Genomic DNA, 26,371 nt, shown 5'->3' on the forward strand with positions numbered 1-26,371 from the left:
TGTATTGAAGACATATACGGGGCAAAAGGTCTACCCCAGAGGAAAAATAAGGGTGCCAGTTGAATATAACGGAAAGGAAACACAGAAACTATACATGTATATACTACGAGATGGAGGACCACCATTATTGGGACGTGAATGGATCCGAAGACTACAATTGGATTGGCATTCCATTCTGGCACTAACTGTGACTGACAAAAAAGATGATGACGTCGCACCTGGACGTCTGTCACAAATTCTATCTGACGCGGAAGAGGTGTTCCAACAAGGACTTGGGACTCTAAAAGGAGTAAAGGCAACCATAAAGATTGAGGATAACGCAACCCCAAAATTTTTCAAGGCCAAACCGGTGCCATACGCGATACGCCCAGCTGTGGAAGCTGAACTGGAGAGTCTGGAGCGTTCAGGGGTGCTGTCTAAGGTGGACTGGAGCGAGTGGGCCACACACATCGTTCCTGTAATGAAGAAAGCATTGAGCAGCACGCCTGGGGAGCCAAGGAAGGTTCGCATCTGTGGGGACTTCACGGTGACTGTGAACCCAGTCCTGCACACAGTACAGTATCCGCTTCCGCGGATAGAAGATATTTTCGCCTCACTATCTGGAAGGAAACGTTTTACAAAGATTGACCTGGCTCAAGCGTATCTACAAATGGAGGTGGAAGAAGCATCTAGGAAATACCTCACGATAAACACTCACAAAGGCCTTTACCAGTACAATCAACTGGTATTTGGGGTAGCATCGGCCCCGGCTATGTGGCAGAGGGCAATGGAACAAGTCCTGCAAGGGATCCCGGGGACCCAGTGTTATTTGGACGACATCCTGGTTACGGGCGAAAATGACAATGAACACCTTGCCAACCTGGAACAGGTGCTCACGAGATTGCAGGAATATGGGCTACGAGCCAACCGTCCCAAATGCGAGTTCTTCAGGAGACAAATCTCGTATTGTGGCCACATGATTGATGAGGAAGGGTTGCATAAGTCGCCGGACAAGATTGAGGCTGTAGTCAAGGCTCCAGCACCAGAAAATGTGTCGCAACTGAGGTCGTTCCTCGGGTTGGTGAACTACTACCGTAAGTTCTTGCCAAATTTATCTACAATTCTGCACCCACTGAACGCCCTCCTTCAAACTGGTGTAACATGGAAATGGAGTGATGAGTGTAAGCGTGCCTTTCAGGAATGTAAATGCCAAATCACTTCAAAAGAAGTATTGGCCCACTACAACCCAACACTACCGATTCGGTTGGCATGTGATGCGTCACCTTATGGCATTGGAGCGGTGCTGTCACACAAATTCCGTGACGGTTCAGAGAGGCCAATTGCCTTTGCATCGCGCTCGCTAACCTCAGCTGAGCGTAACTATGCCCAGATTGACAGGGAGGCCCTCAGCCTGGTGTGGGGGGTGAAGAAGTTCAATCACTATCTGCACGGGCAGAAATTCACTCTACTGACTGATCATCAACCCCTGGTCTCAATTTTTAACCCAAAGAAGGGCGTTCCGGTGATGATGGCGCAACGGCTGCAAAGATGGTCACTTTTTCTAGGGGCACATCAGTATGACATAGAGTACAAAGGTACAAAACAACATGGAAACGCTGATGGGCTGTCGCGCCTACCGTTGCCTACGGCGGAAGAAGCACCTGCAGTGGACCCTGTGGAGATATTCCATGCGACCATAGTCGAATGTTTGCCTGTTACAAACGCAAGTATTGAGAAGGAAACCCGAAATGACCCAACACACTCTCGGGTCTATGATTTGACGGTGAAGGGATGGCCAGCATATGGCGACTCACTGTTGCCAGCATTCTTGCCAAGGAGGGAACAGCTGTCAGTGTGCCGGGGAACCTTGATGTGTGGATCCCGAGTGGTAATTCCACCCAAGTTGAGAGATAGAGTACTCAATGAGCTTCACGAGGGTCATCTGGGAGGGGTGAAAATGAAGAGCCTAGCCAGGGCATTTGTGTGGTGGCCGGGAATCGATAAAGAAATCGAGGATATGACCAAGAGATGCACAGGATGCCAGAAGGTCCAAAATGCTCCACCACAGGCCCCGCTACATCCATGGGAGTGGCCCTCATCTCCATGGCAATGGGTACACATTGATTTCGCTGGTCCATTTATGGACTCAATGTTTCTAATCGCTGTGGACGCCCATTCGAAATGGCCAGAGGTCATTAAAATGTCCTCCACCACCACGAAGAAAACTATTGCAGTCCTAAGGACCATCTTCGCCAGGAATGGGTTGCCAGAACAGATCTGTTCCGACAATGGCCCACAGTTTGTGTCTGAGGATTTCCGGAGGTTCCTGAAGAATAATGGGGTGAAACATTACACATCTGCCCCATATCATCCAGCCACAAATGGATTGGCTGAGAGGTTTGTTCAGACCTTTAAAAAGGCCATAAAGGCAATGTATAATGACGACATACCACTGCAACACAAGGTGGATAACTTCCTGTTTGCTTACCGGAATGCGACACATGCAGCAACCAACCAAAGTCCAGCCGTACTGTTTTTCAACTGGAGACTAAGATGTCGCTTGGATTTGCTCAAACCAAACATAAGACGAGATGTGGAGGATAAGCAGTTCCAGCACATAAATGAGAAGCCAACCAGGAGCTTCAAGATAGGGCAACCAGTCTTGGCCCGCGACTACCGAACAGAAAAATGGCAGCCAGGCACGATATGCACACAGCAGGGACCACTAATGTACACAGTGGACGTTGGAGAGAGCATCGTGAGACGCCATGCTGACCAGATTCTAGAGTCACAGGAACAAGCCAAACCTGTACCACAAGCATGTGCACCTGGTAATGAGCCCGAAGTACAGATTGCGTCTACCTCAGAAGCAGGGGTATGGGAAGCTGACGAACCAACCAATGACAATGAGCCAGAATTGACTCCACCGCCAGAACAGGATACTCGAGAAAGGCGCTATCCAGTCCGGATCAGGAAGTCTCCTCAAAGACTGAACTTATAAATGACTATTTCAGTTGATGTATATATTATTGAGAAAATTGTAATTAGTTATTATTTAGTTGTTAAATGAATGTTATGTACTGTTTATCTAAAAGGGGAGGAATTGTTGTGTATGTACCTTTAAGGGAATAATTGGTCTTAGACTGCAGTACTGGCAGTGACCACCCCTGTATAAAAGGCCCTAGCAGGCTTCTGTAGTTTCAGTTTCAAGCTGCCTCTTGTTCAGTAAAGTACCTGTTAAACTGTTCTCCCGAAGTCCGTGTATTATTGAGGCGCGGACTTTACAATAGACATCAGGTTCATAATACAACAGAGGATCAAGCAGAATGCAGAACGTGCAGAGAACTGCGAAGCGAAATACAGTAAGAGGGGCAAAGAGAGTTGAAATACTTGAAGGAGAAAATATTGAAGGGATACGGGGGGGAGGGGGGAAGTGGTGGGAGTGGGACTAACTGGATTGCTCTTCGAAAGAGCCGGCGCAGACTCGATGGGCCGAATGGCCTCCTTCTGTGCTGCACTATTTGATGATTCTAAGTACAAGATGTGACAAAAAGCATGAGAGTTTGTTTCCTGATTTGTATCTTGTGCTTAGATTTGCAGTTAAAAGGGTACTTTAACATCTTTGACGCACAATTACTCCAAGACTCGCCTCCATCTATCATTAATAGCCTATACTTTGTATTATTCTAGATTTTAATAGGGTGAGCTGATTTGTATCAATAAAGTGAACTCGGATACAATGAGTGCACAAATAAATCTATTGAGCTATACAGAAAATGCTGGAAACACTCAACAGGTCAGGCAGCATCGTTGAGAGAGACAGAGTTAACGTTTCAGGTCAGTGACCCTTCGTCAGAACTGGAAAAAGTTGGAGAAGTAACAGATATGCTTCCGGTCACCTGTCACTTTAATTCTCCGCTCCACTCCCACTCTGACTTCTCCGTCCTCGGCCTCTTTCACTGTTCCAATGAAGCTCAGCGTAAGCTCGAGGAACAGCACCTCATCTTTCAATTAGGCACTTTACAGCCTTCTGGACTCAACATCGAGTTCAACAATTTCAGACCATAACCTCGGCCCCCATGTTTCCTGTCTCACATGCCAGCTGTTAATGATTCTGCCATTGTCATTTACACCTCATCTAGAGTCACCTTTGTCCCATTACCATCTCCTTTTGTCTTGGTGTGGAGATGCCAGTGTTGGACTGGGGTGGACAAATGTAAGAAATCACACAACACCAGGTTATAGTCCAACAGCTTTATTTGAAATCACAAGCTTTCGGAGTGCTGCTCCTTCGTCAGGTGAAGTGGAGAGATGCATAAAAACACAGCTTATATAGTCAGAATAATGTCAGATGTTTACAGGTAATCTTTCTAACTGCCATTTATCACACCTCGGCAGAGAGATAATCACAGCAATCAAAGGTGTAATGTCAGGAAATGTAATGTTTTCCTGACTGACCTGTTTGGACACCATTTACACCTTTGATTGCTGTGATTATCTCTCTGCCGAGGTGTGATAAATGGCAGTTAGAAAGATTACCTGTAAACATCTGACATTATTCTCTGACTATATAAGCTGTGTTTTTATGCATCTCTCCACTTCACCTGACAAAGGAGCAGCGCTCCGAAAGCTTTTCAAATAAAGCTGTTGGACTATAACCTGGTGTTGTGTGATTTCTTACATTTGTCCTTTTGTCTTGCAACATCATCCCTTTTGTCTTTTAATTTCTCCTGCTTTCCATCCTATCACAGACCTTCCCTTTTGTTCTCTCCTTGCCCCACATTTGCTTAAATATCTTTCTTCTTCAACTTTTTCCAGTTCTGACGAAGGGTCATCGACCTGAAACGTTAACTCTGTTTCTCTCACCACAGATGCTGCCTGACCTGCTGAGTATTTCCAGCATTTTCTGTTGTTTCAGATTTCCAGCATCCGCAGTATTTTGCTGTTGTACTAAGCTATACAGTTTCCCTGCAAAAGACTTGTCAGTTTATTTTCTCAAAGCAACTCGAAAACATTGTGGTTTAACTATAAGTGCTGTTTCCTCCTTCTGACTCAACATTCCTCAATTTTACAGATGGATGGTGACAGTTCCACTACAGATGCTACCCAGTTAGGAATCGCAAGTGATTACATCGGTTCAAGTCACTATGTGTTACAGTCTCACGAAGGTAAGACTTAATTTAAGTTTTGTCATTGAGTAAAGAAGGAACTAAAACACTTTTATGGGTTCCTCCCCAAAACTGATTTAGCCCCAATGACCCGCCAAGGCTCCTAGTTTGAAATGTGCTTGCCATATACTCGATTTCCGTTCTGTTCGTATCGCAGCGCTACAGCTGGTGTCGGTGTGGAAAAGTAAATGAGGTGGATGTGCTGGCACTACATAGAGCCAGTTCAAGAGATCTTTTCTTTTTTTTTCTCCCCCCTCGAGTACCTACTAGCAGAGTCCGAGTGCGACAGGAACGGCTGCTGGCGTCGCACACTGCGGCGAGCCACCATTTTCTTTCAATGGTCTGGTCAGGCCAAGTGTTCAACTAAGCTTCGGTGCAGGTTGCATGTTGCTGACCCGTGATTTAAGAAAGAACACTCATTTCTATAGCGTCTTTCACAACCTCAGGACGTCCCAAAGCACTTTACAGCCAATTAAGTACTTTTTGAAGTGTAGTCACTGTTGTAATGTAGGAAACGGGCAGCTAATTTGCGCACAGCAAGCTCCCACAAACAGCAATGTGTTGATGACCAGATAATCTGTTTTAGCGATGTTGGTTGAGGGAATAAATATTGGCCAGGACACCGGGGAGAACTCCCTTCTTCCAAATAGTGCTGTGGGATCTTTTACGTCCACCTGAGAGAGCAGACGGGGCCTCGGTTTAACGACTCAATCGAAAGACAGCACCTCTGACAGTGAAGCATTCCCTCAGTACTGCACTGGGAGTGTCAGCCTAGATTTTCTGCTCAAGCCTCTGGCATGGGATGTGAACCCTCGACCTTCTGACTGAGAGGCGAGAGAGAGTGCCAGGTTTAGGTGAAGGTCTGTAACTGTTGCTGCTGTCAGTGTAAGCAGAAAGGACTCCATGGCACTGACAGCCAATGGAAAGGGAATTGCTTCTGTTTGAAGTCACATAATATAAAGGCAGGATAAGATTACCATGGCGATGTCATATTCTTATGTCAATGTGAACAAATCATTGCCCTGTAAACCAAATATTTGGAAACCCCAAGTTGAACTGAAGATTCGAGAGCCAGAACAACTGGGAGTTTTGAGGAGGAAATGGACATGTGCTCAGTGACCCAATCACAGGTGGTTAAGGAGGGTTTCAAAAAAAAAATTACGTTTTTAAGATCGTTACAAACCACAACAAATGTTGTGAACTGTTATTAGTTGTGGTTAGTTTAAATGCTTAAAAATTAGCTCTTCAGAAAATTGGTAATGTTTAAGATGTCCAAATAAGGGGACTAAGTTGCACAGTGGGTGACAAGCACTGCTGTTTCGCCACTGTGATCTGTATTTGACCCTAACACAGACTCTAGGATAGACACTTCCCTCTCTAATGATTGTAGGGGTTCTACATAAAAGGAGTTTGCACAGTCTTAACTCGGTCATCAATGGTTACAAGTGCACAGCACAAAAATATCCGTAGGCAATCTCGGGGAAGAGCCAGAAGGCTGGCACAGATGCGTACTGGGGGAAAATTCATACTGGTGCATTAGAAAGTGCTTTTCCAAAGATGTGATTGGGTCAGAGTAGATGCCTTTGGACTGTTGCCAACGTGAGCACCAAATTCATTTATTATTCATTCACAGGATGTGGGCATCGCTGGCAAGGCCAGCATTTATTGCCCATCCCTAATTGCCCTTGAGAAGGTGGTGGTGAGCCGCCTTCTTGAACCGCTGCAGTCCGTGTGGTGAAGGTACTCCCACAGCGCTGTTAGGGAGGGAGTTCCAGGATTTTGACCCAACGACGATGAAGGATCGGCGATATATTTCCAAGTCAGGATGGTGTGTGACTTGGAGGGGAACTTGGAGGTGATGGTGTTCCCATGCACCTGCTGCCCTTGTCCTTCTAGGTGGTAGAGGTCATGGATTTGGGAGGTGCTGTCGAAGAAGAATTGGTGAGTTGCTGCAGTGCATCTTGTAGATGGTGCACACTGCAGCCATGGTATGCCGGTGGTGGAGGGAGTGAATGTTTAAGGTGGTGGATGGGGTGCCAATCAAGCGAGCTACTTTGTCCCGCCACATTGTGCACACAACTTAGCCATCCTATGTGGAGAGACTGAGAAGCTGGGATTGTTCTCCTTTGAACGTTAAGGGGAGATTTTAATAGAGATGTTCACAATTAAGAAGGGTTTTGATCGAGTTGATAGGGAGAAACTGTTTCTACTGGCAGAAGAATTCATAACCAGAGGACACAGATTTAAAATAATTGGCAAAATGATCAGAGGTGAGATGAGAATTCTTTTTTACACAGCGATGTAAAGTCTGTGGGTTGTACAGTTAATAACGACACAGACTTCAGGAATAACAAACAAACAAACAGGTCTTTACTATTCGAAGGTCAGGGCGAATCTGCCCAAGGAATCATGCCACAACACTTATATACCGGTGTGGTCACCGTCGGTATTACAGTATACAGAAGCCAAACAAGTAGTGCCACACCTAAAGTAGTTCTCTTAAAGGTGAACGGTTACATACAATAGTTCTCTTAAAGGTAGACGGGTACATACACTACAAGCGAGTTGCTATGATCTAGAATGCACAGCCTGAAAGGGTGGTGGAAGCAGATTCTTTCAAAATGGATTTGGATATATGCTTCAGAAGAAAAAATAGCAGGGCTATGGGGAAAGAGCGGGGGAGTGGGACTAATTGGAGAGCTCTTTCACAGGCACGCTGGGGCGAAGGGCCTCCTTCTGTGCTGTATGATTTTATTTTTCCGGTGAACCTTCTAGTGTCTGTTTTGCTTATTTGGGGAATTGTATATTAGCTGAATTATTCTGTTTCAGGGGACACTGACGAGGGGCTTGGTGATCATGATGACACAAATGGTTCCAAAGAGTCCTACAGAGAACAAGACATCTATCTTCCGATAGCCAACGTTGCCCGGATAATGAAATCGGCCGTACCTGCAACAGGGAAGGTATTGTACGACTTTATCTCTTGACGTTAAAAATCTATAACGAGCCCTTCCTGTAAGCGTCATACCTATTTCCTGTCACACGTCAGCCATCACACTTGTTTGGGTCAAAGTAAGACAGCAGTAAATCAGAATAGACGAGAGGGGACGAATTAATCAACAGTGATGAAAGTAGCTAGAGAGAACAGCGGCTCTGATAATACATTGTGTTACATAGCATAACATGTCCCGGAGGGCTCCCGGGAGGCGCAGAGTTCCGTTCCTGGGCCTCTCCAAACTGCCGGTGTGCAGGGCCCACGTATCCGAGAGGCGCAGGCGGTTCGCAGCGTCCCTGGGTTCACGTGGGCCATGGAGAGCCAATCACAGAAGGGAATCTCCATTCATAGATTTGACAGGAAGACCTGTCAAATCTATGAATGGAGATCAGCCCCAAAACAGTAAAACTTCAAATAATTTTTTTTTAATCACATTTTTAAAATGACTATAAATTACATAAATTAACTATTAAACAAAAATTAAAATTTTTGAAAAAAATAATTATTTTTTAACGGGGCTAAAAATAAACTTACCTTTCTTTAAAGTATTTTTTAAATGATAAATCAGTGGAAATTAAAAAAAAAAAAAAACGTTTTTCAACTCTTATCCTGGTAAAAGCAGGCCTTATGCCCCTGCTTTTACCAGGCTTAAGAATTGTAAGTGTTTTCTGCGGGCGGAGGGTCTCCAAAAAATGGTACTATCTGCCCGCAGAGGCCCTGCTCCAGCGCAGCCGGAGGATCTGTCAAGAGCTTTCTTGAGGAACCAACGAGAGATTAGGCCATCTTAGACTGGGTATTATGTAATGAGAAAGGATTAATTAGCAATCTTGTTGTGCGAGGCCCCTTGGGTCAGAGCGATCATAATATGATAGAATTCTTCATTAAGATGGAGAGTGAAATAGTTGACTCAGGGACTAGGGTCCTGAATTTAAATAAAGGAGACTACGATGGTATGAGGTGCGAGTTGGGTAGGATTGATTGGGGAATGTTACTCAAAGGGTTGACGGTGGATGGGCAATGGCAAACATTCAAAGATCGCACGGATGAACTACAGAATTTGTTCATCCCAATTTGGCATAAAAATAAAACAAAAAAGGTGACTCAACCATGGCTAACAAGGGAAATTAGGGATAGCATAAGATCCAAGGAGAGGACATATAAATTGGCCAGAAAAAGCAGTAAACCTGAGGATTGGGAGCAGTTTAGGATTCAACAAAGGAGGACAAAGGGATTCATTAAGAGAGGGAAAATAGAGTATGAGAGTAAGCTTTCAGGGAACATAAAAACTGACTGTAAAAGCTTTTATAGATATGTGAAGAGAAAAAGATTGGTGAAGTCAAGCGTAGCTCCCTTGCAGTCAGAATCAGGGGAATTTATAATGGGGAACAAAGAAATGGCAGACCAATTAAATACATACTTTGGTTCTGTCTTCACAAAGGAGGACACAAATAACCTCCCAAAGATGTCGGGGAACATAGGGTCTAATGACAGGGAGGAACTGATAGAAATCAGTATTTGTAGGGAAATGGTGTTAGGGAAATTGATGGGATTGAGGGCTGATAAATCCCCAGGGCCTGATAATCTACATCCTAGGGTACTTAAGGAAGTGGCCCTAGAAATAGTAGATGCATTACGGGTCATCTTCCAAAATTCGATAGACTCTGGAACAGTACCCATGGATTGGCGGGTAGCTAATGTTACCCACTGTTCACAAAGGATGGTAGAGAGAAAACGGGGAATTACAGACCGGTAAGCCTGACATCGGTAGTGGGGAAAATGCTAGAGTCCATTATAAAGGATGTAATAGCAGAGCACTTGGAAAAAAGTGACCGGATCGGACAAAGTCAACACGGATTTACAAAAGGTAAATCGTGCTTGACTAATCTACTGGAATTTTTTGAGGATGTAACTGGTAAAATAGATAAGGGAGAACCAGTGGATGTGGTGTATTTGGATTTTCAAAAGGCTTTCGATAAGGTCCCGCATAAGAGATTAGCATGTAAAATTAAGCCACGTGGGATTGGGGGCAAGGTATTGACTTGGATAGAGAACTGGTTGGCAGACAGAAAGCAAAGAGTTGGAATAAACCGGTCTTTTTCTGAGTGGCAGGCAGTGACTAGTGGGGTACCGCAGGGATCGGTCCTTGGACCCCAGCTATTTCACAATATATATTAATGATCTGGATGAGGGAACTAGATGTAATATCTCCAAGTTTGCAGACGACACAAAGCTGGGTGGGCGTGTGTGCTGTGAGGAGGATACCGAGAAACTCCAGTATGATTTGGACAGGTTGGGTGATTGGGCAGAAGCATGGCAGATGCAATATAATGTGGATAAATGCGAGGTTATCCACTTTGGTGTCAAAAACAGGAAGGCAGATTATTATCTGAATGGCAATAGATTGGGAGAAGGGGAAGTGCAACGAGACCTGGGCGTCCTTGTGCACCAGTCGCTGAAAGTAAGCATGCAGGTGCAGCAGGCGGTTAAGAAGGCAAATGGTATGTTGGCCTTCGCAGCGAGAGGGTTTGAGTATAGGAACAAGGATGTCTTGCTGCAGTTGTACAGGGCCTTGGTGAGACCAGATCTGGAGTATTGTGTGCAGTTTTGGTCGCCTTATCTGAGGAAGGATGTTCTTGCCATGGGAGGAGTGCAGCGAAGATTCACCAGGCTGATGCCTGGGATGGCAGGAATGACGTATGAGGAGAGATTGGGTCGATTGGGCTTGTACTCGCTGGAGTTTAGAAGAATGAGAGGGGATCTCATCGAAACTTATAAAATTCTAACAGGACTAGACAGACTAGATGCTGGAAGGATGTTCCCGATGGTCGGGGAGTCCAGAACCAGGGGTCACAATCTAAGGATAAGGGGTAAGCCATTTAAGACAGAGATGAGGAGGAATTTCTTCACCCAGAGAGCGGTGAACCTGTGGAATTCTCTACCACAGAAGGCAGTAGAGGCCAATTCATTAAATATATTCAAGATGGAGTTGGATATATTTCTTAAGGCTAGGGGGATCAAGGGATATGGAGAGAAGGCAGTAACAGGGTACTGAATTTGGACGATCAGCCACGATCTCATTGAATGGCGGAGCAGGCTCGAGGGGCCGAATGGCCTACTCCTGCTCCTATCTTCTATGTTTCTATGTTTGACAGATCGGAAATGCCGGATTCCAGCGCATGCGCGTACTCACCCGTAGGGACCGGAATATCCGGCCCATTGTATCCTCTGACTCGCTGTGAGCACGCCATGGGAGATCTGCTCATTATCTCAGGACTTTGTTCATCTTGATTATAATTTGCATAGCGCGGAATCATTTTGATACAAGTACAAGTGTGGAGGATTAAAGTTTAGACAAGGAGTGAACGTTCTACTTGAACATTGCCTACATAACAAACAGTGACTGCACTTCAAAGTAATTCAGTGTATGCTAAGTACTTTTGGGACATTTCAACCTGAACCAACAAATTAATTTTTTCGGTCCCATTTAATATGATTTTCAAATTAAATGAATGCACTTTGTTAATTAGCAATCTGTAAATCCCACTGGAGAGCAAGTAATATACTCTAGAATAAGGAAAAAACATTTGAATATCAATGCCGATTGCTCAGAAGCAACTTTCTTTTAAGGAATAGCTTTGGAATTCTCTGCCCCAAAGGGCTGTGGTTGCTGAGTTGTTGAATATATTCAAGGCTGAGATAGATAGATTTTTGGACTCTATGGATATCAAGGTATAGGATGGGAAAGTGGAGTTTAGGTCGAAGATCAGCCATGATCTTATTGAATGGCGGAGCAGGCTCGAGCGGCCATATAGCCTACTCCTGCTCCTATATCTTATGTACTTATAACCTGCTGTTACCTCCAGGTCTCGAAGGATCTATCCAAGGCCCCCTCCTTTCTCATCTACATAGTGCTCCTCGCTGACTTCATCCACAAGCCAATTTCCACATGTATGTCGACAGCTCCCGCCCTCCCCCCCCACCCCCCCCCCCCCCCTCCCCGGACCTCCCTTCCCAGCCTGGCCCCGGCTCCGCCCTCCCCCCTCCCCCAGCTCCCTTGACTCCTCAACCATCTTTGTGCTGTCAAATTGCTCATCGACATCCAGTCTTGGATGAATCACAACTTTCTCCAGCTCAACATCGGGAAGACCGAAGCCACTGTCTTCAGCATCCACTACAAACTCTGTTTCCATGACAGTGACTCCTTCCCCCTCCCCAGTATCTGTCTCAAACTGTTTGCAGCTGTGGAATCTTCTTCAACCCTGAGATTCGTTTCAGACCATAGAGACTCACCACCACAGAGACTCCTTACATTACCTCTTTAACATTGCCTGCCTCCTCCGCTCCTTCCTCGCTGAAACCCTCGTATGCCTCCAGACTCAACTACTCCAATGTCCTCCCTTCACCCCACATAAATTGCAACATGAACTTTGCTGCACATATCCTGTCCTGCACTATGTTCCCTCCATTGGCTTCCAGTCACCTAACATCATTTTTTTTAAATCAATCTTTGTTGCCATATTTAAATCCCACTATGGCCTCCCCCCACCCTATCTCTGTAATCTCATCCAGCCCTGTACCACCATCTTCCTCTCCTAAAACATTCCATTCCTCTGACTCTAGCCTGTAATAATCTCCTCTCCCTTTGTCCCAGTGTTGGTGGCAGATCCTTCAATGCCCTGGGTTCCACACGCTGGCATTCCTTCCCTGACCGCCTCCATCTCCTTTTAAAATGTTCTCAAACCCCCCCACCTTTTCAACCACGCTTCACGTCATCCTTCCTAACCTCTGCCTTCCTGGTTTGGCAAAAGAAAGACTTGCATTTCTATAGTGCTTTTCATGACCTCAGGACATCCTAATGCGCTTTACAGTCAATGAAGTACTTTTGAAGTGTAGTCACTGTTGTGATGTAGGAAACGCAGCTGCCAATTTGCTCACAGCAAGCTCCCACAAACAGCAATGTGATAATGACCAGAAAATCTGTCTTTATGTTGACTGAGGGATAAATATTGGCCACTCTTCGAAATACAGGAAAAGTTCTGATATCCGGCACCGACGGGACCGAGCTGCTGCCGATCTATGAAAACTTCCGGATAGACCAGCGCTAATGTTGAAGGATACGGAGGTTTTCATCTCCGTATCTGACAACAAACACTGTTGCTTAGCAACAGCTTGTAAACACTCGGCCCGTACCTTGGAAGCGTCTCTGAAGCTGTTGTTAAGCTACAGAGACGCTTTCCAGAGCCTGACTGTTTATATAAAAAAAAAAAAAAAATGCTAGAAGAAAAAAAACACCTAACCAAAACGGCTGCTGATTTCTGCCGTTAGATCGAGTTTTCCGGGCATACAACCTCCGGATAAACCAAAGTTTCCTGTAGTGCCGTGGGATCTTTTACGTCCACCTGAGAGGGCAGACGGGGCCTCGGTTTAACGTCTCATCCAAAAGACGGCACCTCCAACAATGCAGCGCTCCCTCAGCACTGCACTGGAGTGTCAGCCTAGATTTTGTGCTCAAGTCTCTGGAGTGGGACTTGAACCCACGACCTTCTGATTCAGAGGCGAGGGTGCCACCCACTGGGCCACGGCTGACTAATCTTATGCCTATCTGTGAAGCACCTTGGGAACTTTTCAGCATAAATGAGAGTTGTTGCAGAATACAATACAGAAAAGCTACTTCATATGACGCTAGCAACCATGCATTTCATTTGGAAATTCCAGGGACTCTGTCTATATTACGGTAGGAAACTGGCCCATTATTCTTTTAATGCCAGTGGTGCATTAAGTTTTTTTGTTTTAATTACATTACAAAAATATTCACCTTGTATGTTATACTTAGTGAATTTGCAGGGGAATCACAGTTGGTGAAACACAAACCATACAGAGTTAATTACGTTAGTTCGATTCATGTCAAATCTACTACTGTTTGACTCCAAAGTTACTTGGGGCTGCAAAGCTGGAATCTACATCAGATTATAATAAATACCCAAGATAGATTTCCAGTGAATTTCAACTTGGAGTAAAAATGTAGACAGGCCGGAAGTGCAAGTGGAGACTTGCTGGCACATATGAACATAAGAATCAGGAGCAGGAGTCGGCCATACGGCCCCTCGAGCCTGCTCCGCCATTCAGTAAGATCATGGCTGATCTTCGACCTCAACTCCACTTTCCTGCCTGATCCCCCTATCTCTTGATTCCCTTAGAGTCGAAAAATCAATCGATCTCAGCCTTGAATATACTCAAAGACTCAGCATTCACAGCCCTCTGGGGCAGAGAACTCCAAAGATTCACAACCCTCTGAATGAAGAAATTCCTCCTCATCTCAAATGGCCGACCCCTTATCCTGTAACTATGTCCCCTAGTTCTAGACTCTCCAGCCAGGGGGAAACAACCTCTCAGCATCTACTGACGTGGGACAGCATTCCTGACTGGGATACAATCGCTAAGAAAGAGTGTACATTTATGTAGCACCTTATTACATCCTCAGAACGCCTGAGTGATTCAAATACAATGAAGTACTTTTGAAGTGCAGTCTCTGTTTTGTAGGCAAACTGTGGCAGACAATTTGTGCACAGCAGAGTCCCACAAAGAATAAATGAATGAGCAGATAATTAGTTTCTGACCAATGTTCCCTTTAAGCTGCGTGAGGTCCCGCGCAGCCGGCTCACCAGCTTTTAAAGGGGAAAAACTGCGCATGCGCGGAATTTTGAATGGGGCCGCGCCACCCCCAAAAAATTAGAGGGAACATTGTTTCTGACGGTGTTGGTTGAGGGCGGAATGTTGGCCGAGACACCAGGCGAACTCTCTGTTCCTGTTCAAATAGTGCGGTGGAACCGGAGGGGTGGAGCCTCGGCTTGACGTCTCATCCGACAATGCCTCGGTGGCTTTTTAATCGCATCCTCCGGTGCACCCCGAAGCATTTCAGAGCCAATAAAGTCTTTTGAAGTTGTGCAGATAATACCTTCCTGTGCTCGAGGGTGAAGCAGATATTACAGCTTTGGATGGATTTTATATCGTGAAATTGCATTGGTGCTGTCTCTTGAAATGCTCCTAAGAATCGAAACCTTCTCTCGTTAGATCGCTAAAGATGCTAAAGAATGCGTTCAAGAGTGTGTGAGTGAATTTATCAGCTTCATAACATCCGAGGCCAGTGAGCGATGTCACCAAGAAAAACGCAAAACCATCAATGGAGAAGATATCCTTTTTGCCATGTCCACGCTGGGATTCGACAGTTACGTGGAACCATTAAAACTCTACCTGCAGAAGTTCAGAGAGGTGAAGCTCTTTTCACTTTTTTAAATTAAAAAAAATATCAGTATTTAAGTGGTCTTTGAACACTGCTATGGTCCGATGTTAGTGCTGGTAAACAGTTTGTTTCTCTGCGTTTGTTTTTTTTGGTTGTTTTGGGAAGGCAGGCTTCCACATTCCTGTTGAGGCATTTTTTGCTATCCAGAAAGGAGAGTGCGCTGCCTGGAATGAAATCTCCCTCCGATTTTAGCCCACGCTTGGTGAACCGCCTGCTCAGGACTGTCATTATCAACATGACTGAAATGGGGAGCTCACCAGGGAAGTGCAGACACCGGCCTGTGACCTTCTCCTTGATCGCTGTGGCACTACTCCATCTGAATATTTTATGAGCATTTTAAAATTCTCATCCTTGTTTTCAAATCCCTCCATGGCCTCGCCCCTCCCTATCTCTGTAACCTCCACCAGCCCTACAGCCCTCGGAGATATCTGCGCTCCTCCAATTCTGGCCTCTTGTGTATCCCCGATTTTCATCATTCCACCATTGGCGGCCATGTTTTCAGTTGCCTAGACCCGAAGCTCAGGAATTCCCTCCCTAAACCTCTCCTCCTCTCCTCCTTTAAGATGCTCCTTAAAACCTACCTCTTGGACCAAGCTTTTGGTCACCTGTCCTAATATCTCCTTATGTGGCTCGGTGTCAGATTTTGTTTGATAATTGCTACTGTGAAACGCCTTGGGACATTTTTACTACATTAAAGGTGCTCTAGAAATGCAAGTTGTCTTTGAGAACGTACTAAAACCACTTTGGCATGCGTTTAAAAAGTAAACTTTTTTTCCAATCACATTTGTCTTTTTAAAAAAAAAAAAACGATTTGAATTGTGCAGGCAATGAAGGGGGAGAAAGGATTAAACACATCAACAGGCGGGGGCACAGACGGTCTTGGCGAAGAGCTCACGGAAGAAACCTTCTGTAAGTGCTGCATGTCACCATTGAATTTTTAAAAAAAACTTTGATTCAAGGCAGTGGTGGGGCAAAGAGGGTGGGGTGGGGGATTCACAAGATGGACACTAGAGGAAGCAGAGGAAATGGGTATAAATTGTTTCTTTAAACCAAAGGCCGTGCGGAGACCTGAATGCCAAAATGCCGTCCAATCAGAACAGTCCTTACCTTCAACTCACCTGTCAGCAATGCAGTGATATTCAACTTGCGTTATACTGCAACTTTAACACAGAAAAAACATTTTTACGGCGATTCACAGAGGTGTGATTGAAAAGCATGTCGCGTGTCAAAACAGGCTACGGGTAGGAGGGAGGAACCAAAAGCTTGGCCACAAACACCGCAGGTTTCGAGGAGCAGAGGGAGTTGGAGTGGTAGAGGGAATTCCAGAGAGCGGGACCCAGGCAGAAGAAGGCACGGCCGACAGTGGTGGGGCAAAGGGGGGAAGGATTCACAAGATAGCCCATCGGGTGAGGGAGAGAGACTAGCTTTCTCTACTTTTAATTGAAGCTATATTCTGTTCTTTTTAATGGAGATTTGTTGCAGCAGACGCAGACTTAGCTGGATGTTGGTTGGAGCCACAGGGCTCTTGCTCTAAGTTGCTCCCTGTACGTTTTATTTGTGTTGGAAAGTTGGAGAAGAAAGAATAATAATGTTTTACACGCTCTGCCTTGGAGTGGTTACACCCTCAAACTACGAGGAAGGATGTTTTCCACTGCTGTTTAACAGCAACAAGGGCAGAAATTTAGCAAGAATAGAAATACAGAATATTTTTTAAATGGTGAGAAACTATTAAATGTTGGTGTTCAGAGAGATTTGGGTGTCCTAGTACAGGAAACGGAGTTAGCCTGCAGGTACAGCGAGCAATAAGGAAGGCAAATGGCATGTGGGCCTTTATTGCAAGGGGGTTGGAGTATAAGAGTGAGGGAGTCTTGCTACAATTGTACAGGGCCTTGGTGAGACCACAGCTGGAGTACTGGGCACAGTTTTGGTCTCCTTATCTGAGGAAGGATATATTTGCCTTGGAGATGGTGCAATAAAGATTCACGAGATTGATTCCTGGGATGAGTTGGTTATCCGATGAGGAGAGATTGAGTAGAATGGGCCTATACTCTCTGGAGTTTAGAAGAATGAGAGGTGATCTCATTGAAACATTTCAGATTCTGAGGGGGATTGACAGGGTAGATGCTGAGAGGTTGTTTCCCCTGGCTGGAGAGTCTCGAACTAGGGGGCACAGTCTCAGGATAAGGGTCGGTCATTTAAGACTGAGATGAGGAATATCTTCACTCAGAGGGTTGTGAATTTTGGAATTCTCTGCCCCAGAGGGCTGTGAATGCTGAGTCGTTGAGTATATTCAAGGCTGAGATCGATAGATTTTTGGACTCTAGGGGAATCAAGGGATATGGGGATCGGGCGGGAAAGTGGAGTTGAGGTCGAAGATCAGCCGTGATCTTATTGAATGGCGGAGCAGGCTCGAGGGGCCGAATGGCCAACTCCTGCTCCTATTTCTTATGTAGATTAGCATTAAAACTGGGAAATAAACTGAAACCGGCAGTTATTTTTCCCCTTTTCTGCACTACTCCTTGTTTTGGACCCAAAGAAAAGGGAGTGAAAGTGGTAAAAAAAAAACAGTTTTTGATAAATCTACTGTTAAACTGCTACCACTGAGCCAAGCTGCCAAAAATAGTTTACTTTTAGTTTCTGATTTCCAAACTCCCGAGGTTGATTATACACAAGAGTAAGTCGTGTAGTTCTAGAGGAATGAATTTTAGAAATCAATGTTTTTTTTTCCAAAATCCAGGAATGGCTGTGTCAAATGAACAGGGCTCTACAGATTTGTGGCTCTGCTTAATTTCCTATGGGTTTGCCAGTAACTGGAGCGGGTTTAATGTCCTGGGTTGTTACGTGACTAGTTAAGCTGCTGCTCGGCCACTTTGACGGGCATAAAATGCCACTGTTGCAGGAAGGCCCTGACATGCCAGCTTTGTGCCAGCAAGACTGACCAAACCCCAGAGAACTGAAGTCATTAATATTTCTACAAAAGCGAAATACTGCGGGTGCTGGAAATCTGAAATGAAAACCGAAAATGCTGGAAATACTCAGCAGGTCAGGCAGCATCCGTGGAGCGAGAAGCAGAATTAGCGTTTCAGATCAATGATGAAAGGCCATCGACCTGAACTGTTAACTCTGTTTCTCGCTCCACAGATGCTGCCTGACCTGAGTATTTCCAGCATTTTCTGTTTTTATTTCGTTAATGTTTCTGTTCATTGTCACTAACACAAACAAAGCATGGCGAGACTGTTTTAGAAGGTTATGTTGATGAGGTTCAATGACGTAGGGTGGAGGAGGCTGGCGTGGAGCATAGGAGGGGTATGGGGAGAAAGCAGGGACCGGGTACTGAATTTGGATGATCAGCCATGATCGCATTGAATGGCGGAGCAGGCTCGAGGGGCCGAATGGCCTACTCCTGCTCCTATCTTCTATGTTTCTAGGAGACCAGCGCAGACCTGTTGGGCCGAATGGCCTGTTTTTGTGCTGTAAATTCTATAATGTAATGTTTTCGACAAGAAGAAAATGTTCCACTGCATCTTAATGAATAAGAAAAACACCCACAGGTGTCTTGTGCAGTTATAATTTCTTAGAAAATCTGGCTTAAAAATCTTTGTTTCTTAGCATGTTTTCGCCCAGTGCTGTCCAACATCTTCTAAAACAGCTGCCTGCTTTTAATTGCATAGCATCCAGATAAAGGGTTTTCTGTGAATGTTGGATGCTGAATATTAAGTTCAGTGAGAGGAGTACATAAATGCAGCGAACATCTTGGTTTAATCATAGAAATTTACGGCACAGAAGGAGGCCATTCGGCCCATCATGTCTGTGCCGGTCGAAAAAGATCTATCCAACCGAATCCCAGTTCTTGGTCCGTAGCCCTGTGGGTTACGGCACCTCAACTGCATATCCAAGTATTTTTTAAATGCGGTGAGGGTTTCTGCCTCTACCACCCTTTCAGGCAGTGAGTTCCAGACCCCCACCACCCTCTGGGTGAAAGTTCTCCTCAACTCCCCTCTAATCCTTCTACCAATTACTTGAAATCTATGCCCCCCCCCGCTGATGAATCTCTCTGCTAAGGGAAATAGTTCCTTCCTATTCACTCTATCTAGGCCCCTCATCATTTTATACACCTCAATCAAGTCTCCCCTCAGCTGCCTCTGATCCAAAGAAAACAACCCCAGCCTATCTAATCTTTCCTCATCGCTAAAATTCTCCAGTCCTGGCAACATCCTCGTAAATCTCTGTTTAATGCACAATATCAGTTTGTTTATTTATTGCAAAAATATTCCTGCACTGTCCAAAGCCTTAATACTTTGCTTATTACCATCAACAGCTAATCAGTTGACAACAGGATTAATCACTGCAGATGGGCAGCCACAGAACGTCATGGTTTATACAACATCTTATCAACAGGTGAGTGCTCGCCTTTTAAAGTTCAACTTTTTTTATGCTAGAGTCACGAGAGGGTTTTGAAATTTACAACATTGTTTCTCATATTTTCGTATCGGTGGAATTTAGTTTAGTTAAATCACAGAATCTTACAGCACAGAAGGAGGCCATTCGGCCCATCATCCCTGTGCAGGCTCTCTGAAAGAGTTACCAGTTAGTCCCACTCCCCTGCTCTTTCCCCATAGAAAGAAAGACTTTCTATAGCGCCTTTCACGACCACCGGACGTCCAAAGCGCTCTAGTCAGTGAAGTACTTTTTGAAGTGTAGACACTGTTGTAATGTAGGAAACATGGCAGCCAATTTGCGCACAGCAAGCTCCCACAAACAGCAATGTGATAATGACCAGGTAATGTTTTAGTGAAGTTGGTTGAGGGATAAATGTTGGCCCAGGACACCAGGGAGAACTCCCCCTGCTCCTCTTCGAAATAGCGCCATGTCCTCAGTTTAACTCCTAAAGACGGCACTTCTGACAGTGCAGCACTCCCTCAGTACTGCACTGGGAGTGTCAGCCTAGATATTAGTGCTCAAGTCTCTGGAGTGGGACTTGAACCCACGACCTTCTGACTCCGAGGTGAGAGTGCTGCCCACTGAGCCACGGCTGACCATTTTTTCCTTTTAAGTATATAAATATGGTTAGAGTTTAAATGAAATCTGCAGAGAAGTCAGTGTTGCTGCAAGTAAAAAGAATACATACAATAATTTATAAATGGATTATACAAACCCTCCTGCTGACTCCGGGGATAAATGTAGCTTTTGGCTTCATACTGACCTACGCAAACCATGAAGGTCACAGGTCCAGGCTCTAGTCTGTGCAGAATTCACTGATTGATTGCAGCCTGGGTTCTGATATGTTTGGTTTCAATATCCTTGAACTGGGGACGGCAGGGTTTTTATGTATTTTTTTAAATGACCAGGATTTCCTCATCCTGATTGGAAAAGGGGAAGGTTCTGATCTCGGCTGCAGAGGAGCACGTGACTCATAGCCTGCGAGCGTTCAGTGTCCAGGGTCACGTGTGTAGAATGGCCGCTGGGGTGAGATTCCAGGGGGATGCCAGCACTTGAAGAGCCATCATTTTCAGGAGAGGAAGAATTAAGAGAGAAAGAGATTCATGCTCTGTGTTTTACGTTTTGGGGCTATGTCCACTTTGGACCCAAGAAAGATAGATGAGTATTTTCTAAATGGTGAGGAGCAGCATTCCCCCTAAGCTGCGCGGCCGCGCATCGACTGGGAGGTCCAGCTCAGGCCACTCGCTAGCTGTTGCCGCTGGAGAAGATGCCGAGCATGTGCAGCATCGCAGCAAATTTAAAGGCACCATGCACAAAAAAAAATGAGTGAACATTAGTGAAAAGTTAGGAACTGTGGAGGAGCAGTGAGATTTAGGGGTCCGCGTACAGAAAAAATATCTGCATTTCTATAGCGCCTTTCACGACCACCAGACGTCCCAAAACGCTTCACAGCCAATGAAGTACTTTTTGAAGTGTAGTCACTGTTGTAATGTAGGAAACGCGGCAGCCAATTTGCGCACAGCAAGCTCCCACAAACAGCAATGTGATAATGACCAGATCACCTGTTTTAGTGACATTGATTGAGGAATAAATATTGGCCAGGACATCAAGGAGAACTGCCCTGCTCTTCTTCGAAATAGTGCCGCGGGATCTTTTACATCCACCTGAGAGAGCAGACGGGGCCTCGGTTTAACATCTCATTCAAAGGACAGCACCTCCGACAGTGCGGCACTCCCTCAGCACTGCACTGGGAGTGTCAGCCTAGATTTTTGTGCTCAAGTCTCTGAAGTGGGACTTGAACCCGCAACCTTCTGACTCAGAGGTGAGGGTGCTACCCACTGAGCCACGGCTGGCTCTCCAAGTCACTAAAAGTTAGTGGACAGGTACAAAGTATAATTAAAAAGGCTAATGGAACGTAAGCCACATAAATACTGTGGCCACAAGAGCAGGTCAGAGGCTGGGTATTCTGCGGCGAGTGTCTCACCTCCTGACTCCCCAAAGCCTTTCCACCATCTACAAGGCACAAGTCAGGAGTGTGATGGAATACTCTCCACTTGCCTGGATGAGTGCAGCTCTAACAACACTCAAGAAACTCGACACCATCCAGGACAAAGCAGCCTGCTTGATTGGCACCCCATCCACCACCTTAAACATTCACTCCCTCCACCACCGGCGCACCGTGGCTGCAGTGTGTACCATCTACAAGATGCACTGCAGCAACTCGCCAAGGCTTCTTCGACAGCACCTCCCAAACCTGCGACCTCTTCCGCCTAGAAGGACAAGGGCAGCAGGCGCATGGGAACACCACCACCTCCAAGTTCCCCTCCAAGTCACACACCATCCTGACTTGGAAGTATATCGCCGATCCTTCATCGTCGCTGGGTCAAAATCCTGGAACTCCCTCCCTAACAGCACTGTGGGAGTACCTTCACCACACGGACTGCAGCGGTTCAAGAAGGCGGCTCATCACCACCTTCTTGATGGCAATTAGGGATGGGCAATAAATGCTGGCCTTGCCAGCGACGCCCACATCCCATAAAAACAATTTTTTTTAAAAAGCCCCTATCTCAAGGGGGCTGGAATACAAAGGGAAGGAAGTTCTGCTACGGTTGTATGAAGCTCTGATTAGACCCCATCTGGATCTTACAGTGCTGGGCCCCGCACCTCAGCAAGGATATCCTGGCCTTGGAGGGGATACAGCACAGATTCACTAGAATGAGACAGGGGCTAAAAGGGTTAAATTATGAGAACATGTTGCTTAGGCGAGGCTTGTATTCCCTCGAGTTTGGAAGATTAAAGGGTGATATAATTGAGGTGTTTATGATGATTAAGGGATTTGAGAGGGTAGATAGAGAGAAACTATTTCCTCTGGTGAGGGGAGTCTGGAACAAGGAGGCATAACCTTAAAATTAGAGCTAGGCCGTTCAGGGGTGGTGTCAGGAAGCACTGCTTCACATAAAGGGTTGTGGAAATTTGGAACTCTTTCCCCCCTCCCCCCCCTAAAAAAGATATTGCAATTGCAAATTCGATTTTTGTTACGTAAGGGTATTAAAAGATATAAAACCAAGGTGGGTAAATGGAGCTGAGGTACAGATGAGCCACGATCTAATTGAGTGGCGGAGCAGGCTCGAGGGGCTGAATGGCCTCCTATGTAAACGTTGAGGGTGAGGGATAGGAACGAGAGAATACTCAGTGCAAGGGTCAAAATGCTTGACAAGTTTGAAGTTAAATGCAGTGCAGTGCCACGTGTCGGTACTTTTACCCAAACTTTGCTGAGCAGTCCCTTACCAAGTTATACTTCAAGTCACCTGCTCCGTTGGGCCTGATATTTCCGAGTGCACGCTGCTGCTGGGGAACCTTACCCCTTGGCTGCACATATCGGGGAAATCACGGCCAGCGAGCCCACAATTTCCCGATCGGCGTGGCTGGGTTGTCAAGGCAGTTAGTGCTTGGCAAACTCTCCGTTTTATATACACCAAGATTAGCATCATTGGGAAAAATGAATCTGTAGCAAAAAGATTTTCAAAATACTGCCGACTAAAACTAAATTTCTCCCATAGTTCCTCATCACTACTTAAGAGAAATCTAGAATATATATATATATATATATAAACTTGGTTCCTCTGTTGATGTGAATCACGATGGATTGATGATGTGTAGCGCAGGAGACGCTGAAATTTGTAACAGAGTAAAACTGGAAATACACAGCAAGGTCGATCAGCGTCTGTGAAGAGAAAAGAAGGGTTAATGTTTTCCCCAGGGTCCTAAAGGGAGCCGACTGACACGCTGTGCATTTCCACAATCTCTGTTCTGATTTCCAGCAATGTTTTTGCTTTTCATTTACTCCACAAATTGGACTTTGTGGTGAATCGACTTTGTGAGTTTTATTTTTTTTTAAAAGATAAAGAAATGGGCTGGCTGCCAATGTTCCTTTAAAGAAAATGTTTTGGCTCATTCAGAATTCCGCACATGCCCGGCTTTTCTATTTAAGAGCCGGCTGCGCGGGAGGTCCAGACAGCTGGGCAGAAGCTTAAAGGGAACATTACCCACCACTTCAAATCTGTGCGTGTGTGCTTTAACGGAAACTAACTGCATCTTCTCCTTGGTCCTGGCAGATTTCGGGTGTACAGCCCATACAATTCTCCTGATGGAACCACTCAAGACTTAGAAACATATTAAGCCCCGCGATAACAAGATGACTGGCTGAAAGAAAGAAAGAAAGAATTGACATGGATAAGAGCAGTTGAATGGTCAGCTGGTCCGAAGAGGATGATCTTTACCTGCTCTTGTATTATATTCTTCTGAATAGTTGTAGATGCTTTGACAGGTTCCTGGGGTGTGACCAAGAAATCCAGTTTCTGACCCCACCTGAAGGATCATTTCTTATTTACCAGTTTTAAAAAAAACTGAATCTTTATAATGTATCACAGTTACGAAGTACTTTTGTTTTGTACAAGAGTTGTTGGGTTTTGTGTGAACACATGCAGGAAGCTGATGTCATTGGCCGCTGTGTGTCTGATTTATTACTGTCAGAACTTACTGGGCAGTATCTTATTTTCATATTGAATCATGTTGCTCCTTTTGTAATTCAAATAAGTAATTTCACTAGATGTACCCTTTTAATAAAACAGGTGTATAATAAATTGTTTTTGAGAGTACGAAAGCTCGAGTTTCTGTCCCATCTGTACCGTTCAATACAGTTTACAAGCTGGAAGACACTCTGTGGAATTACTTTGCTCATAGGGCAAGTTAAAGTGAAGTTTTGGAGTAAAGGCGTGGCCCTTTTTCTCCCCTGCCCCTCACACCCCAAAAATAAGTGGCACATCAAAAGGTGATTTTGAAGTGATTGCATTTCTCCATTGCTGGTTTATTCAGGAATCAAACCACCAACGATATCCATTTGTACTGGAGTGAATAACTAGTACACAAACTGAACTTAAAATTACTCGTTAAGTATTTTTATATGGGAGGTCCCCAACATTCCTCCTCCAATTTCACAGTGTGATTATCTGAAATTGCGGTTTCAGTGGTCTACTGAGAGTTTTTAAAACTTATTCATGAAATGTGGGCATCGCTGGCAAAGCCAGCATTTATTGCCCATCCGTAGTCGCCCTTGAGGTGGTGGTGGTGGGCTGGCTTCTTGAACCGCTGCAGTCCGTGTGGTGAAGGTGCTCCCACAGTGTTCCAGGATTCTGACTCGGCGATGATGAAGGAACATCCGATATACTTCCAAGTCAGGATGGTGTGTGACTTGGTGGTGGTGGTGTTCCCATGCGCCTGCTGCCCTTGTCTTTCTTAGGTGGTGGAGGTCGTGGGTTTGGGAGGTGCTGCCAAAGTAGCCTTGGTGAGTTGCTGCAGTGCATCTTGTAGATGGTACATACTGCAGCCACGGTATGCTAGTGGTGGAGGGAGTGAATGTTTAAGGTGGTGGATGGGGTGCCAATCATGCAACTGCTCCAAAGGGTAAGCAACCTAACATTCTTCCTTATTTTTTTAACCTTATCTAGCTCCCCCTTGAAGGCATCTATACTATTCACCTCAATTTCTCCCTGTGGTAGCGAGTTCCACATTCTCACCACTCTTTGGGTAAAGAAGTTTCCCCTGAATTCCCTATTGGATTTATTAGTGACTATCTTATAAATAGGATTCCCCCACAAGTGGAAACCGCTTCTCTACGTCTAAAATGATGAAGGGGTTTAAATAAGGTAAAGACCTCTATTAGGTAAGTGGTTCTCAAACTAGGGTCCGCAAGAAGGTTTCAGGGAGGGTCCAACAAAATGTGTAGGAAAAAATTGACGTAATAGTAGACCAATCCGAGTCAGAGTCGGGACAAGCGCGGCTGAGATGCCCCGTCAATCAAGGGATGTCATTCAATCAGAGCCGTGGACTCCGTGAACACACAGGTTTTGGTAAAAGTGCGGGGAAGAGAGAAAAAGCCAGTCTGCGTGAGGCAGCGTTGGCGGTTGGTATTTGGGTGCAGTGTGCGGAAGGAGACCCGATGCTGAGTCTTTGCCCGGTCAACAGCACTGAGAATCGGTGGCGGAGTGACTTAAAGCTTCATCGCTTGTTTCCCCAGTGACACAATTATGTGCGTCAAATCACTTCGCAAAATTCTCCTGTGTCTCCTTGTTTTCTTCGCACTTCTGATTGCTCCTTAGTTCCACCCCGTACGTGTGACTTCGCTCCCCCCACCCCTGCTCTTCGATTTTCTTTATTACTTTTCACTTGCGTTATGTCTTGATAATTTCATGGGGCTTCCACGAATGATCACACTGCCCAAATTGCAGCTTCTAGCGGTTGTGGCATTTGTGATCGCGATGCTGTTCTTGGCTGGACAACCAGATCCAGAAGCTGGAGGAATCTCGGAGAAAACTGGGTAAAGTCATTCTGCACCCAGAGCTTTGTAGCAACATAGGCCGAAACCTCGTAGTTTCATTTTATATGTATCGATTCTATATTTAAAAACTAATTTCATAGAAGATAGGAGCA

General features: G+C 45.3%; 1 protein-coding gene across 2 annotated transcripts in view; it reads left to right on the forward strand.

The window, feature by feature from the left end:
- Window positions 1-24,545, forward strand: part of LOC147106390 (nuclear transcription factor Y subunit beta-like) — a 36,391-nt gene extending 11,846 nt beyond the window's left edge. For both annotated transcript variants that reach the window (XM_086009450.1, XM_086009451.1), the window contains exons 2-7: window positions 5,054-5,147; window positions 7,977-8,110; window positions 15,214-15,411; window positions 16,267-16,351; window positions 19,761-19,840; window positions 23,998-24,545. In XM_086009450.1, coding sequence (XP_085865576.1) covers window positions 5,054-5,147; window positions 7,977-8,110; window positions 15,214-15,411; window positions 16,267-16,351; window positions 19,761-19,840; window positions 23,998-24,030 — 624 coding nt within the window. In that variant the 3' untranslated portion in view covers window positions 24,031-24,545. The remainder of the gene's footprint in view (window positions 1-5,053; window positions 5,148-7,976; window positions 8,111-15,213; window positions 15,412-16,266; window positions 16,352-19,760; window positions 19,841-23,997) is intronic.
- Window positions 24,546-26,371: the final 1,826 nt, after the last annotated feature.

The sequence above is a fragment of the Somniosus microcephalus genome, chromosome 16, assembly GCF_052327205.1.
Source record: "Somniosus microcephalus isolate GS21.2 chromosome 16, FLI_Smic_1.0, whole genome shotgun sequence".
Classification (NCBI taxonomy): Eukaryota; Metazoa; Chordata; class Chondrichthyes; order Squaliformes; family Somniosidae; genus Somniosus; species Somniosus microcephalus.